Here is a 17,370-nt window from a genome sequence, read left to right as displayed (position 1 = left end):
ATACCAGATATCTTGTATCAGGAGAGATAACAGTCATCTTGATTACTCCACATTTGCATTTGGCTTCCTTACCAGTGGTAGTCTAGTATTCCCAATCCTCCCCCCAGGCCCTATAAGCAGGCAGGCAGGCAGGCGAGCAGAGCGGAGCAAACCCACAGACCGGCCCAACTCACCAGAGCCTCTCTCCAAACAACCATATCACACACACACTGTTTTACTCACCCTGAACCCTGACCCTAGTCGCTGCAGCCTCCCCCTCACATGCAAATACAGGCCCTGCTCCGAGAGGCATCAGAGAGAGAGGGAAGGAGGGATGGAGAGAAGGAAGGATAGACCCCTGAAGGCAAAAAGGCGCTCCCCAGCCTCAGAAGCGAGAGAGTGCAGCAGCCAGGAGAGGCTCCAGTCCACACAGCCCAGCATGCGCATGGGGCTTTCAACCAAAACGCTTCTATCTCTTAGCCAGCCAAACACACTGTGCTAGCGCCCATGTCTGCTGGGCTGACAGTGACCTGCACTGATCTTTGTGTGTGTGTGTGTGTGTGTGTGTGTGTGTGTGTGTGTGTGTGTGTGTGTGTGTGTGTGTGTGTGTGTGTGTGTGTGTGTGTGTGTGTGTGTGTGTGTGTGTGTGAGCGAGCGAGCGAATCACTGCTTACCATTTTCCTTGCTCCCAGGCTCCTTCAGGGCCGCAGCTCTTTCCTCTACTGGTGCTGGTGTGTGTGTGTTCCTTAGTGCTACTGTGAGAGGGGAGGTGGGTGATGTCTGTATCTGGAGAGGCTCCAAACCCCCTTCTCTTCTCATCCCTCTGTCCTCTCCTCCCTGAATGTTCTCTGCGCTTGAAGGATCTCTCAGTTCTCTTCTCCTTTCAGTCTCTGCTTTGAACCCCCCCCTCTCTCTCTCTCTCTCTCTTGCTTGGTCTCGCTCTCAGACTTGGCTTCCTCGCTCACAGCAGCCAAGCACAGGTCCTACTCCACTCCCACTGATAACAAACAAACACACACACAGACTCACACACACACACACACAGACACAGAGCGTTTTACATTATGAGACTGTATGGGAGTGACTCTCCCATCCACCCCCCCCCCCCTCCCCCCTTCCCTCGTTCCTATCACCAGGGCTTGTTAGCAGACGCCACCGCTGTTCACCAATGGCTTACGCATTAAAGCATGAGCTGTCTGTGATAACGGGACAGATTATTTGTGAGCGCAATATCTCCCACTTTCACGCGCACTTTAGCCCCACAATCAGCCCCTCTGATTGCATTATTGCTGTGTGGAGGTCCATGGTCGAGAGGCCTCAATAAAGATACAACCGTGGGAGGGAGGGAGGGAGGGAGGGAGGGAGTAGTGTACGAGAAAAAAAAGGAAGAGAGAGAAAATGGGAGGGAGAAAGGGAAATATAGAGGGGAGAGAGGAGGGGGAGACAGAGGTGTGGAGAGACAGGGAGGAGAGGCTGGAGGGGAGATTGAAAGAGAAGAGGGGGAGACAGAGCGAGGGGGAGACAGAGGTGTGGAGAGACCGGGAGGAGAGGCTGGAGGGGAGATGGAAAGAGAAGAGGGGGAGACAGAGAGGGAGGAGTTAGAGATATTGGGGGAATTCAAGGAGAGATTGGAGAGACTGAAGGAAAGGGGGAGAGAGGGGGGAAAGGTATGATGGAGAGAGAAGGGACGGGCCTAGTGTGGTGGCTGTTTGGGGGACCCACTGTGTTAATAAAGTTGTAACAAATAACTTTGTATATTAGAAATAATGTCAAATCAATATAGCCCTTATTTTCCTTTAACTCAATGTTTATATATAAACTCAGCAAAAAAAGGAAACGTCCCTTTTTCAGGACTCTGTCTTTCAAAGATAATTCATAAAAATCCAAATAACTTCACAGATCTTCATTGTAAAGGGTTTAAACACTGTTTCCCATGCTGGTTCAATGAACCATGAACAATTAATGAACATGCACCTGTGGAACGGTCGTTAAGACACTAACAGCTTACAGATGGTAGGCAGGTAGCCTAGTGGTTAGAGCGTTGGGCCAGTACCGAAAGGTTGGTGGATCGAATCCCCGAGTTGACAAGGTAAAAATCTGTCATTCTGCCCCTGAACAAGGCAGTTAACAAACTGTTCCTAGGCCGTCATTTGTTCTAGGACGGACAGCTGATCATCCTCGCAGTGGCACACAACGTGTAACAACACCTGCACAGGATCGGTACATCTGAACATCACACCTGCGGGACAGGTACAGGATGGCAACAACAGCTGCACGAGTTACACCAGGAACGCACAATCCCTCCATCAGTGCTCAGACTGTCTGCAATAGGCTGAGAGAGGCTGGACTGAGAGGCTTGTAGGCCTGTTGTAAGGCAGGTCCTCACCGGCAACAACGTTGCCTATGGGCACAAACCCACTGTTGCTGGACCAGACAGGACCGGCAAAAAGTGCTCTTCACTGACGAGTCGTGGTTTTGTCTCACCAGGGGTGATGGTCGGATTCGTGTTTATTGTCGAAGGAATGAGCATTACACAGAGGCCTGTACTCTGGAGCGGGATCGATTTGGAGGTGGAGGGTTCATCATGGTCTGGGGCGGTGTGTCACAGCATCATTGGACTGAGCTTGTTGTCATTGCAGACAATCTCAACGCTGTGTGTTACAGGAAAGACATCCTCTTCCCTCATGTGGTACCCCTCCTGCAGGCTCATCCTGACATGACCCTCCAGCATGACAATGCCACTAGCCATACTGCTCGTTCTGTGTGTGATTTCCTGCAAGACAGGAATGTCAGTGTTCTGCCATGGCCAGCAAAGAGCCCGGATCTCAATCCCATTGAGCACGCCTGGGACCTGTTGGATCGGAGGGTGAGGGCTAGGGACATTCCCCCCAGAAATGTCTGGGAACTTGCAGGTGCCCTGGTGGAAGAGTGGGGTAACATCTCACAGCAAGAACTGGTAAATCTGCTACAGTCCATGAAGAGGAGATGCACTGCAGTACTTAATGCAGCTGGTGGCCACACCAGATACTGACTGTTACTTTTGATTTTGACCCCCCCCTTTGTTCAGGGACACATTATTCCATTTCTGTTAGTCACATGTCTGTTTATGTCTCAGTTGTTGAATCTTGTTATGTTCATACAAATATTTACACGTTAAGTTTGCTGAAAACAAAAGCATTTGACAGTGAGAGGACGTTTCTTTTTTTGCTGAGTTTATATATATCATTGATAGCCAAAGACAATAGCATCCATTTAGGGCTGTGACTCAAACGGCTTTCCCAGAGCTATTTGGTGATAGTGAAGTTGACACATCGCAGCCGGTAACACTCGTGGGACTGGAGGCGGCCAGGTGTAGCCGATGAACTCCGGGAGCCCTGAACTCCCGCGAAAAGGGAGGGACCGTGAGACCCAGGGCTACCTGAGCTCAATTCAGCATTCAAGACCTCTTGCAACATGAGCGTGAGAATGTCATTCAGGCAGAGAGGGTTTCAGAACCAACCGTTTATTGTGTTCTTAACATCGATACAGTTGTTTTGGAACTCTGTCAGTGCCATTGTACAGGGCGAAATGACTCCGGTGTACGTCCAAGACAAATGGAGAGGTGTTACTGTTGTTGACAGTAGCTATAGCCTATGTAGACATGAAGAACTTATGGATATTATAGATAATCATTCTACTGTACTATTGGAGCTAGTAACATAAGCATTTCGCTGCACCTGCCATAACGCCTGCAAGTCTATGTGTGCCAGTGGTGTAGTGGTGCCAAGAGAACTGTGCACACTCAAATTCTTTTCAAAGAATGTCCAAACGCCCCGCCCGGCGAAACAGTGACATACTCTGAATTACCTAAAATTATACATTTTTTCTCAGTCAGGCCAACTCAAGATGTACTGTGCAAGTACACTAATAGTAGGCCTACCATTGAAATAGATCAACGTAAAAAATGCACACGTTTGCGATTTTCCCCAAATTTTTCAGATTTTAACTCTCAAAGTTACACCTTTTTAACAGGAAAACAACAAAAGTGTACGTTCTAAGTCCATAACAATGCATAAACCACATCCTGAGAAATGTAGATTTGTTTTTAGAGTAGTTACCCGTTAGCAGTGTTTCTGTACCACGTGAGTTGGTGTTTCCTAAAGAAATGGCTACTGGATTGATGCAAATAATCATGATATCATTCTGACAGGTAGGCTACTTTGTAGCTAGTGTGGTTGCGACCCATCATTCATGTTTTGAGCCCCACCTGTTTGTAAAAAAATATATACAGTACCAGTCAAAAGTTTGGACACACCTACTCATTCAAGGGTTTTTCTTTATTTTTACTATTTTCTACATTGTAGAATAATAGTGAAGACATCAAAACTATGAAATAACACATATGGAGTCATGTAGTAAGCAAAAAAGGGTTAAACAAATGAAAATATATGTTATATTTGAGATTCTTCAAAGTAGCCACCCTTTGCCTTGACAGCTTTGCACACTCTTGGCATTCTCTCAACCAGCTTAATGAGGTAGTCACCTGGAATGCATTTCAAGACTGTTGGAAAAGCATTCCAGGTGAAGCCGGTTGAGAGAATGCCAAAAGTGTGCAGAGCTGTCATCAAGGCAAAGAGTGGCTACTTTGAAGAATTTCAAATATAAAATATATCTTTATTTGTTTAACACTTTTTGCTTACTACATGATCACATATGTGTTATTTCATAGTTTTGATGTCTTCACTATTATTCTACAATGTAGAAAATAGTACAAATAAAGAATGAGTAGGTGTGTCCAAACTTTTGACTGGTAATGTATATATTTTGTTGCCTGTTTTGCATGTTATTTAGGCATTATTACATGTCACATATCAGTTTGCAAACAATGCAAAAAAAAAATATATAAAGTTTTTATTTTCTTGATTAAGGCAGTTCCAAAATGCAGGCGTTTCAGCCTAGCTCAGTGCTTTCTGTGGTGGTGTGGCAGCCAGAGGAAAATACGGAGCATAGGGGTTGGTAATGTTCTCTAGTTGCGCCGTGATTGGCTCAGTGTTCTGTCACTCAAGGGGACACTACTTCAACACAAAATCTACAGGGAGAGCACGAAAATTCAAGCCCCATGGGTGCTGACATAGTTACATTAGATGTGCCCATCCAAGAAGACTCAAGGTCATTGGCCACAGATAAAATTATGTCAAATCACATTATATCTACCGTAGCTTTGACTGGACTGATTATGTCAACATCATACTTTCAAAATCTTAGCTAGCAAGCTAGACAAGCCGACATCTCCATGAATCATGTCAAAAATCTACCTGCAAATCCTTTTCAATCCTTGTCATATGAAGAGAAATTATAGATTAAATGTATCGGTGCTCATCGGCCATTGGACATAAACATTGCATAACAAGTTGGAAATCGCAAATTCAACAATGAGTGGTTTGGAAGGAATCAGTGGCTAACTGCAAGCGTTGTAAAGCAATCACTAGCCTGCTATTCAGTGGAGTGGGTGAAGGGTCCAAGTCTGGGTTCAAGGGTCTCTTTTCCAAACATTCAACACCATGGGCCAGAAAAGTTTGAACACATTGGCCATGTGTCAATCCAGCATGACTTCTGCCACTTTAAAAACAACTGTAAACTAGGATCTGGGAAGTCTCAGACTTCAGTGAGTTCAAGACGACTGGGAAAATACGTTTTGAACGGTCATCCAACTTGGAAATCCAAGTCGGGAACTCGTGCCTCTTTCTAGAGTTCCCAGTTGTCTTGAAAGCACCATAAATCCAGAGAATGCCAGACACCTTCCTGTTCAAGTGAGCACAGCACAACAAGTTGAGTCCAAAAATGTCTTGTATGCTGCTGCATAAATGATGTCATATACCAGGGAGATATGTGTACGGTAGCTAAGAAAGTAATACTAAGTGTATGTTGTGTAGTAAGCTGTTAGTAGCCCATTTGCCTCACCCTAATAATTTGGTCTATTTCCCCCTCTTAATTGTGCCTACTGTTCTGACTGGGTGGTGCACATGCAGCCTATAGCCTGTTTTAGAGAAATGTAATCATTGAATATTGTAAGAGCTTTCGTTGTCTGCTTATATACCCCCTTTATTTATCCTACGGTTCTGACTTGTTGGACAGGGAGAATACTGTAAGAATGGCCCATGTTCTGAATTCTGTAGCTATTTCAAAAGTGCTGAACAAATAGTTATATTGACTATGTCCGTCCTAGCTCGCTCATTAATGTCTTAATCGAAATGATGCATTGCCTCTTATCCACTCATCCCCTTATGCCATAGTTTGTGCATCTGAATTGTCAATAGAACCTAGATTTGTTTTAGCAAGTCAGACATATCAGATATGTTTTTATAAAAGGCAGTAAATGTGGCTGAATGAACTGTTTCGCTGCCAGACAAGGTTCCACTGATAGCCAGGTGTAGCAGCGGTAAGTGGTAAGGGGTCACTCCATGGTGCTGAAAAGAAAGCTCTGCTGTTGGGACAGCTTTATGTAGGTCCTTTCAGGTTGTGGCCACCTCTGTCACCATTATAGTGCTATTAATGTATTGTTTAGTATTGTGTTGTGCTTTGCTGGCATGTGTACATTTTTTACAATTTTTGCCCTACCAAGATTCACATGCTAAAATCGCCACTGCTTAGGTCTTATCAATCGCTATATTTAAAAAAAAATATTCCTTAATTGTTTGAAACCTGGACGTTTTACTTCATATTATGAGGCATGTCTTACCTTACTTAAAAGTATCCTATAGCCAAAATCCCACCATAGAAACGTGGAGTCAATTATTTTTATAAAGACTTACTCATATGCTTTCTCCTGTTCTTTTTTGTCTTATTTATTATTATTATTTTTACTTCCTTTCATTGTATCAACCAAAGGCATTATCCTAGTCATGCTAGCAACCCATGATAGTTGTTGCATATTTAAATCCCGACTCTTTCTAAATTTACAACGGATATTTACATCTCTGTCCAGGAAACCGCTGGCACATGCCTTTAAGAACGGCGTTGCATTTTTGCAAAACTGCATTTTGAAACATTCACGCGAATGCCTACCACTGCGTTTAAAATATAAAGAAACATTAGTTTATCTACATTTTAAGCTAAACATTCTGATCTGTTCCATCAGCCTTTGTAATTGAAACGGTGTATTCCTCCACTACGCTACTTTGGCATGTATCAGTGGTGGTTGAGAAGTGAATATAATCAATGCCCACGGAAAATATGTGGGTGTATGTCTGCGTATACCCCCCACTAGACCACTGGTGTATGCAACTCATACATTTTGTTTTGACATGTTTTTATTTTTATTCACTGATTTTACACCATAATATTTAGACCCTTACCAAAAATGAATGCTAGCGCAATTACGCACAAAACCTAATTGCTGAAATTGGACACACTGTTGCCATATATTCAATTTTAGAAAATATCGAATTGAATGCGTATAATTTTCTTAAGGTGCTTGTTAAAGTTTACAGCTGGAGTGCTCCTAGGCAACGCTCTCTGCTGAGTCTATCAAATTCTTGATCTTGCGGGCAGCCGCGAGCAACATCCCGCAGCAGCGCCTTCCCCAGTCGCTTGCGCGCCACGTGTCGCGGGGTTCTGCAGCAGCTGGAGATCACGCCCGCACATCATACAACCAGGGGAGCCCGCTGAGGAGCGCGCACGCCCCGGGCTGACGGAGAGAGCCGAGCATACGCAACCCCTGCCTTTCTGTCGTTAACGGCTGTACGCTATTACTATTGCATGGGGCACAGAACATAATTATTGTGTAAAAGTTGAAAATATTGACTTTATGATTTTTAAACAGGGATATAATAAAACATTATGGACTTTTAAACTTTTATTTACAAAACGTCCTGCAGGATATAATCGGCGTCGCGCATACCTTTCTTGACATCCCATGACTGGATTTAAAGTGTCGGCTATATTCACTACAAATAGCCTAACTATGTTTATATAATCGTCAGCCTGTATTTAAAAAAATATTAATAGTTTTTCAAGTGTAATAACTTGGGAATTACTAAATGTATGTGTTAAAACTATCTGTGTGGGGGAAATTATCTCAACAATTAAATTTACAGCTCGAGCTTGCGTCTGTCTCTCTGATAAGGATAAGGAAATGTAATTATGACCTGAAATTCAATGCGTAGCCTAACTTCTGCCCGACCAAAGGCAATGCAGGCAATGCATCGCTCTAATCGTGTGCTCTCACTCAGAAATATCTCTGCTCTGCTCGCATTCCGATAAGCCCGATCGAGCTCTCAGTAGGCGTGGTTTTCCCAGGCTTTTAAAACAGCAGCTGCTATTTACCTTCCCTGTAATGTAAACCACCACCGCCACCCCTAGCCCGGCAGCCAAACCTCAACCACTGCGCTCATAAAACATCCTGGCACGTGCTCCACATTCACAATAGCGCTCGCATGCCGACAGATGTCAAAATGCCAAATTTGTACAGCGGTGGGGCGCATTAAAGAAATACTGCTCCAATCTTGACAGGTTAAAGTTGAGATGATTTTTGAACTCACGCAGTGCACACTTGATCGAGGTTGTAGTTCTCAGCCTCACTGCAACACAGGGCAATCTAAGAGGAGACAGACAGGTTCTTTCCCCAAGTTTACATAACATGATATAAACTGTAACAATACTAGGTTATTACATTATAGCCTAACAAGCCTACTTAATTAGGCCTGCACTGTTAATTAAGAACTATACATTTGGTTTCTTGAACCATTGCATAAATTACCTAAGCTATGCTATTTCCTTAAACACTATTGTTGGAACAGGTTATATTCTGTGAATGTACACATTTACTGGCTTGTAGTCCACAAGTATGTGGAAAATAATACAAGTAGGCTATGTGGAAAAGTGCATTGTTTGTATAGTACTATTGGGTGCTATAGCCACTATTATCGTGTGTAGAGTTATCACCTCCTGTGCGTATCGCCTGAAAGTTAGGGATCAGCATGCCAAGTCAGCCCTGCACTCTGTGCTGGTAGTCAGGGGCTCAAGTGTTAATATGTAAACGGAATGATTGAAGGCAGTCCCGGTTGTGCCCTAAACCCGGCCGCGCGCCATTGGCCACCCGCTCAAACGCCAAACAACCAATGGAAGAGCGCCGAACACGAGCCATCCTCCCCTCCGGCCGCGTGTCCCTCACGCTGATTGGTAGAAAGTTACTGTGGGAAAGAAAGTTTGGGAAGTTTCACACGAGCCGTTCGCGTGCAGTCCCAGATATAAATACGACCAACACGAAGTGCCTTTACGTTCTACTCAGACGCAGCGTCCGTTGGCAGACAGTGGTCTTTCGACTCCGTGACATAATTCAGCCTGCCGCTCTCTTGGGGACAGTTGTCTCTCGCGCATAGGTGCATCACCACACAGAAAAGGATTTTGCTCTCCCGGAATTTGGAATTTTATAAGAGGGTACTGTGAAGAAGTGCCGACTGCTTGTCAATAACCACCAACAGTGGACTGTAATACCGAGTTGCCTGTGTATGTGTGGAAGGGATATTTCAGACGGACAGAAGATGCCTGCCGATATGATGGAAAAAAACTCATCCTCTCCGGTTGCTGCTACCCCAGCCAGCATGAACACGACACCCGATAAACCCAAGACGGCTTCCGAGCACAGGAAGGTTAGTAGTCGGTCAAAGCATTTTTTACAAATGCCGATATTCTCTCCGTCTCTCCAAAATTACGCACGGGCTGGTATAGCGAAACATGAACCATTCATCCACCTTGAGCAAGTTCTATCATTCTAACAATTTCTTTTATTTGTTTTCTCTAGTCATCCAAACCTATCATGGAGAAAAGGAGAAGAGCCAGAATCAACGAAAGCTTGGGACAGTTAAAAACACTTATCCTGGACGCGCTCAAAAAAGATGTAAGTCTTCTGTTATTACTCTCATAACAAATTCATTATTACCATCACAATACCATATTAACTTGATTGAAAACATTAACGCCTGACGCAATTCCCAGGAGACAATCTTCAAGCCTAACAATATGACTCTTCATTTTACAGAGCTCTAGACACTCAAAACTTGAAAAGGCAGACATCCTGGAGATGACGGTGAAACATCTCCGGAACCTCCAGAGAGCGCAAATGACTGGTAAGTGACTGTAGCTGCTCGGTGAATACCCGGGGTGATTTCTTCCAGACTTCCTTCTGCGGATTAGATAACGATAAGAAGGCGGTGGTCAGGTTACAGACTTGGCCCATATCCTCACTCCCATATTGTCTCTGAATATAGCTATTGTATAGATGACTATATCACAATATTAGCCAATATAGGTTAGCCATTGGTGAGCCTTGAAATGTATCTTTTTTAGTTTGAGCAATGTTCATGTTCGGAATTTAAATTTGTATCATTTTTCTCGGTACTCTCAGTGGCTTATAATTTTCTCTCTTTCTCCCAAAGCTGCTTTGAACACGGATCCCACCGTGCTGGGGAAATACAGAGCCGGATTCAACGAGTGCACGAATGAAGTCACCCGGTTCCTATCCACCTGCGAGGGGGTAAACACCGAGGTCAGAACGCGGCTTCTCGGACACTTGGCCAGTTGCATGACGCAGATCAACGCTATGAACTACCCCACACAGCACCAGATTTCAGCCGGGCCTCCCCACCCCTCCTTCGGCCAGTCCATGGTACAGATGCCCAACTCATCTCCGCAAGGCAACGTGATGCCCCTGCCTTGTAAAGGTGGCTCTCCCCAGAGCATGTCACCAGAAGCCACTAAAGTATACGGCGGTTTCCAGCTCGTACCTGCCTCAGACGGACAATTCGCCTTCCTCATCCCCAACGCAGCTTTTGCACCCAACGGTCCGGTTATCCCCGTGTATGCGAACCAGGTCAACACGCCTGTTCCAGCGGCGGTGTCCCCCGGTGCACCAACAGGCAACTCGGACTCAGTGTGGCGACCCTGGTAGAGCAAAAAAAAAGGACATATTGAAAATAATTTTCTAATGACACTCAGTTCGATCAATGTTCAATGTTACAAAACAGTTGTTTTGATTTCGTTTTTGTACTTTCAATGCGTTAAGATGAAAAGATGCACTATATTTGTATAGTTTATGAGGGAGTGAAGTTCATATTGGAAAGAGATTTGTATCGTTGAAGTCTTTTCACTGCATTTTATATTCGAGGTGTCTTTTTTTTACTGTGTGATGCCAAAGATATGTTGAATGCCCTTGACGTAATTCTTCGTTTTTACGACATACGTCGTATTTACGTAATTCTTCGTTCTGGAAGACAAATAAATGTGTAAAGATATTGAAAAACATCTGCTCTGATTTTCTCCACAGAAACCTGATCACCAAATAATGGCCTACCTAATTCTTAACTTTTGCTTTGAGCTGTGTAGGGAAGATACACTTGAGAATAATGAGTTAGACATTCTATAAGAGAAAATGGCTGTCATATTCTACCAATATTTTTGCGCAAAAGTCATATTTGATATTGAGTTGTGCATAATTGGCAGACGAAAATCGTTTATATTCTGCTGCGCGCAAAACCCATGCACATTCAAGCATATGTAAACTAAACACAGCCACTTGTTGCTCCAGGAATGGATCACAATTTAGTCTTATGTTGCGTAAAAGTAGATCATTTTTCTCACCAACACTTGCTTACAAGTTTCATAGACTATGAAGTGGGGCATTTCATTTTATACACGAAGATTTTGCGTAAAATGCCATCGCACAAAGACCGTTGCTTCTGGCTTCTTTCAACGAGAAACGTGCCTGATATGAACCAGAGTTGACCAGGTGCATCCGAATCCAGGTGTTGCTCGGTGAGATGTGAGACAGGAGAGGAGAGGAGAGGAGAGGAGAGGGGGAAACAACACTGAATATGTGTGAAATAATGAGGCCCTTTAGGCCTGAAAGGGATACCAGTTTGACAAGAATTATATTCCTAAAAGTTACTTTCGATAACATTTATCAAAGATCACATATATCCAAGATAATATGGACGTTTTTGTCCTTGAGTAATTGTTTTTGTAGGCTAACATTTAATTAGTTATATCAACATCTCTCCCGCTGTTACTGTCATAAGTGGCCAATGAACCTTGAATAAAAAATGTATTGTTATTTTAATTTGTGTATCACCAACGAATGTTGTTTTATCCACATAATCAGATGAGACTATTGTTGACAATGTGTCAAGTATATGTGAGTCGAAGTTTTGAACAGGAAAGCCTGTTTTGAAGAGGGAAGGCTCATTTTACCGTTTGCAGCGGAGATTGCGAGTCTTCAAGGATTTTAGAAGTCACGTGCGCCATCTAGCAACACAGGAAGGAAGCGCAATCTGATTGCGGTAGTATCGATCAATGGTTACTACCAGATATCAGCCACGTTAGTCCCTGTCCTATAAGTAAGTATATGGTCCTCACGTCTCGTGTAAAATGTTGACCTTGGTTGAAATGCAAGATATCAATACATAGACTATACTTATAATAGGGCTATATTATTATAATCACAGGACAACGTATAATCTATGGGACACCAGCGTAGATTCATGGCAGAGACCGGATGAAAAAGATACCGGAACCGTTCTATGGTAAGTGCCTTACTCAATGAAGACACAGAACATAAAAAGACTGCACGGTAGATTACATTTGTTCCTCTGGGATTTGATGTTAGTCGGCTGTACATGAAATGACAGTAACCTCTTATGTGATCCCTAAACATTCTTACGTTTCCCACAAAATATGCAGATCGAAATATGGTCAACATTTGAAGTACTTCAAGTAGTGTTTTAAAAAGAACCGTCAGCAGACGCATTGTAACTAGTGTCCTGTCCAGCGAGTGTACTAGTACATCAAGTTGCCTCATGCTACAGAATCAGAAGAAAGGCTATGGGCCGTTCTGACTCTGCTTACTTTACAGGCAATGTATTGGAATGTACTCTGCATGTTGCTTTTACTTTGTAAGTGGCACATACACTATATGACCAAAAGTATGTGGACACCTGCTCGTCGAACATCTCATTCCAAAATCAGGGACATTAATATGGAGTTGGTCCCCCCTTTGCTACTATAACAGCCTCCACTCTTCTGGGAAGGGTTTCCACTAGATGCTGGAGCATGTCTGCGGGGACTGGCTTCCATTCAGCCACAAGAGCGTTAGTGAGATCGGGCACGGATGTTAGGCAAGTAGGCCCTGGATCGCAGTCTGCATTGCAACTCATCCCAAAGGTGTTCGACGGAGTTGAGGTTCAGGGCTCTGTGCGGTGTGTAAAGTCAAGTTCTTACACACCGATCCTGACAAACCATTTCTGTATGGACCTCGCTTTGTGCTCGGGGGCTTTGTCATGCTGAAACAGGAAAGGGCCTTCCCCAAACTGTTGCCACAATGTTGGAAGCACAGAATCGTCTAGAATGTCATTGTATGCTGTAGCGTTAAGATTTCTATTCACTGGAACTAAGGGGACTAGCCCGAACCATGAAAAACAACCCCAGACCATTATTCCTCCTCCACCAAACATTACAGTTGGCACTATGCATTGGGGCAAGTAGTGTTCTCCTGGCATCCGCCAAACCCAGATTCATCCATCGGACTGCCAGATGGTGAAGCATCATTCATCACTCCAGAGAACGCATTTCAACTGTTCCAGAGTCCAATGGCGGTGAGTTTTACACCACTCCAGTCGATGCTTTGCATTATACATGGTGATCTTAGGCTTATGTGCGGCTGCTCAGCCATGGAAACCCATTTCATGATCCCGACAAACAGTTCTTGTGCTGACGTTGCTTCCAGAGGCAGTTTGGAACTCGGTAATGAGTGTTGCAACCGAGGACAGACGATTTTTACTCGCTACGCGCTTCAGCACTCGGCGGTCCCGTTCTGTGAGCTTTTGTGGCCTACCACTTTGCAGCTGAGCCGTTGTTGCTCCTAGATGTTTCCACTTCACAATAACAGCACTTACAGTTGACCGGGGCAGCTCTCGCAGGGCAGAAATTTTAACGAACTGAATTGTTGGAAAGGTGGCATTCAATGACGGTGCCACGTTGAAAGTCACCGAGCTCTTCGGTACCGGTCATTCTACTGCCAATGTTTGTCTATGGAGATTGCATGGCCGTGTGCTCGATTGTAAACACCTGTTAGCAACGGGTGTGGCTGAAATAGCCGAATCCACTAATTTGAAGGGGTGTCCACATACTTTTGTATATATAGTGTATCTCTGGGCAGAGAGTGCAGTGAGCAACCCCCGTACTGCTTGCTTTGTGTAATTGCTTTGTTCTGAGGAACACCTTGATGCTAAGAAGTGACAGAGGGAAGACATGCTAAACACTGCTGCCACAGCGGCCATGCGGTAGCGTTCTGCCCAGGTGTGTGCCGCCTCCAGCTATTCAAGTGTGGTCATTTCAAGGGGGGCACCGCAGGTGTTTGCAATTACCAATCTGCTAAGAGGCAGAAAGTGTGGCTAAGTGCCATCATTTTTAATTTCCATCACACCTTTTACAGGGCCGGGGCTGCGCTATTAAAGCCATGTGTTTGTTGGACGTTGGAGACAGGACAGGCTACCACTCTGGGTAACACAGTCAGTCCCTGTGAGCCTGAGGTCCCCCCTACCCCCACACACCTACCCACCCACCATTACACACAACGTTCCCACAACGTCCCGTGTCCACAGTCCATTTCCTGTCCTAGCCCAGGGCCACAGCTGGATGCGGGCTGTCTGGGAGGCACGTGGTGCAACCCGGACGACACCCAGCTGCCTCCCCTCTCCACCTCCCTTCCTCCCCTCTACCTCCCCCAATCATCATCACAGCCCCCCCCCCCCCCCCCCCCCCCCCCAGTCCAGATAACAGCTTTACGAGGCTCTCCGATTACCAAGCGCAGTGGCTACGCTGCCGAACTGACCGCACACATGTCACAACACGACCGGGGGGGGTTAGCTGCCATGCGTGTCCATTAACATTTCCCACACTCCGCGCGCATGCGAAATAAAAAAACTCTGCTTCCTTCTTGGCTCCTAAGTGCTACCATATGTTGCGATCTCTCTCTCTCTCTCTTCTCTCTCTCCTCTCTCTCTCTCTCTCTCTCTCTCTCTCTCTCTCTCTCTCTCTCTCTCCTCTCTCTCTCTCTCTCTCTCTCCTCTCTCTCTCTCTCTCTCACTCTCTCTCTCTCTCTCTCCTCTCTCTCTCTCTCTCTCTCTCTCTCTCTCTCTCTCTCTCTCTCTCTCTCTCTCTCTCTCTCTCTCTCTCTCTCATATTCCCCTTCTCTCCCTCAGCCCGTCACTTGGGCTGTCTTTGATTGCAGCCCAGACAAGCACGAGCTTTATGATTTAAGCCTAGGGCTTGCTGTACCAAGCCCTGGACTCATTTTGAAGCCAAACCCCCCCCTCCACCTCCCCTCCTCACCCCTCCCTCCCCTCGCGCCCCTCCTGCAGTTGCAAGGGAAGGCTGTTTTCTGGCAGGAAATGAATAGCTCCCAGATGAGCGCAGGAACCTGAGAGGTCGTGAGAACGAGGCGAACCCCCCTCTGCAGCCGGCCTGTTGCCAGCCGCCGGGGGAATGTGGGAGAGCGTCTCTCTGACACACGCGTCAACCCTCCCTCCCCGCTCTCCCTCCCTGCTGCCTCTCTCCCTGCCTCACTGGCTGCCTGGCCTGGAAACTGGCCTGACTGACAAGGCAGCAGCCCCGGAGTAGGGCAGAGCGGACAAGGGGCAGGGTGAGGGTAGGGTGGAGGGGGTTGGCAGGAAGTGCTGGATCTCTGCTGCACCCAGTCCTAGTGTTCGCACGCACGCACGCACACTTTTAACTGTAACACACATGCAACGTGCAAAGGTTAGCACTTGTACAGCAATCCTGAACTAACATGTGGTGGCTAACATACACACGTAAGCCCTCCCCTGATCCAACACACATACAGTGGGAACACAGATACCTGGTTCAACAACAACACACACACACACACCAGGCAAGTGCACATGCCCCTTTGCCCTGCCTCCCAGAATATATTTTTTTTGGTATACATTTTTTGTCATTGTTGTTCGGAAACCCACTGCCCGCAAGTCATCGTGATGTTGTCAAGTTCGCCTCCCCCCAGCCCGTACATTGGTTGTGCCTGTATCTACCCTGTACGTCCCCAATCTGCCCTGCACAAAGTTTGCATGCGCCCGCTTCCCAAATGGTTGTGCCTGTATCTACCCTGTACGTCCCCAATCTGCCCTGTACAAAGTTTGCATGCGCCCGCTTCCCAAACACGCATGACTTAGGAGCTGCGGTCACCGGTCAAGTGTGTCTAGCTCGCTAGCCTAGTTGAAATATCAACACAACTGCCACAGCAGCATAACATTTGATTACTGTAACACCTGATTGCACTTGATTTAGCCTAAAACATCATAATATTGAGTCTGGTTGGCTGATACGCGCAGCAGAGAGAGGCAGATAGACATCAGAGTTGCACATGTACAGTGTGTCAGGTCAACAGCAACACAGGGTAGTCTACACTCGAGTTAACCACCATATTAAAATATCCACACAAGCCACTAGCCAGCTAGCCATGTATCATGAGTTAAAAATGATGAATATTACATTAGAAGTTATTTGATATGTGCATTGAAGATGAATGACAATCAGTAAAAGAAATGGAACTAGATGAGTAGCAGGTCAGTCATCAACATCAGTGATCAGCTGATAGCCCACCCCTCTTCTCCAGATGTCAATCATGTGTTCAGGAAGCACTGTAACTAGCGTACTTACAATGTGTCATGATGATGAGTGTGTTGTTTCAGAAATAAATAGGCCTATGCTCAAAATGTTCGTTACGGAGGAATGTTACACAGACATTTTGTATGTTATGAATGGAGGGTGGGTGCCATTTATTCATCTTGAGCTCCTGCCCCCTGAAAGGTCTGTGCAGGGCCCTGACAGACACATAGCCTTTTGGGAGCCCTAAGTTAGATGTAGTTGGGCGCACCCCCCCCCCCCCCCCCCCCCCCCCCCCGTGTGCAAAACATTTTAGTGTCTCCCCTCTTGACGGAGACAAAGATTCTAAGTTTGAAAGTTAATTCCCTGCAATTCTACACGTGTTGGCATGGGGCGTAGAGAAAAACGTTACAGTTTTTTTTGCCATGACTTATGCCACGTTAATAATATGATGTCTGAGTAAGAGTGACTAACAAAATCAATGGGTGCCCCCTGGAGGTCAGGGCGCCTGGGCACGTGCCCTTCGTGCCCTTATGGTAATTCGGGCCATGATTATTACAAGTTTAGATAGCAGGCTAGACAAACTTACCAATGAAAAAAACATTTGCTGATATGGGCTAATTGAGTGACTGTCAGTGGTTGACATAACAAGAGGGAAACTGCTGTGACACAAACAGCCAAATGTCTAAATTTCACCTACTATTCTAACTCTCAACAGTAAATTGAGACTCTGACTGA

General features: G+C 45.5%; 1 protein-coding gene across 1 annotated transcript; it reads left to right on the top strand.

Annotated features, from left to right (window-relative positions):
* Window positions 1–9,219: 9,219 nt before the first annotated feature.
* LOC129811061 (transcription factor HES-1-B-like) lies at window positions 9,220–12,073 on the top strand. The gene is made up of 4 exons (XM_055862180.1): window positions 9,220–9,608; window positions 9,761–9,856; window positions 9,998–10,085; window positions 10,395–12,073. Exons 1-4 carry the CDS (start codon window positions 9,468–9,470, stop codon window positions 10,904–10,906), a joined length of 837 nt encoding a protein of 278 aa, XP_055718155.1. The 5' UTR covers window positions 9,220–9,467; the 3' UTR covers window positions 10,907–12,073.
* Window positions 12,074–17,370: the final 5,297 nt, after the last annotated feature.

This window comes from Salvelinus fontinalis, chromosome 14, assembly GCF_029448725.1.
Source record: "Salvelinus fontinalis isolate EN_2023a chromosome 14, ASM2944872v1, whole genome shotgun sequence".
NCBI classification, from domain to species: Eukaryota; Metazoa; Chordata; class Actinopteri; order Salmoniformes; family Salmonidae; genus Salvelinus; species Salvelinus fontinalis.
Note: the sequence above shows the minus strand (reverse complement) of the source record. Positions and strands in the feature narration are given on the sequence as shown.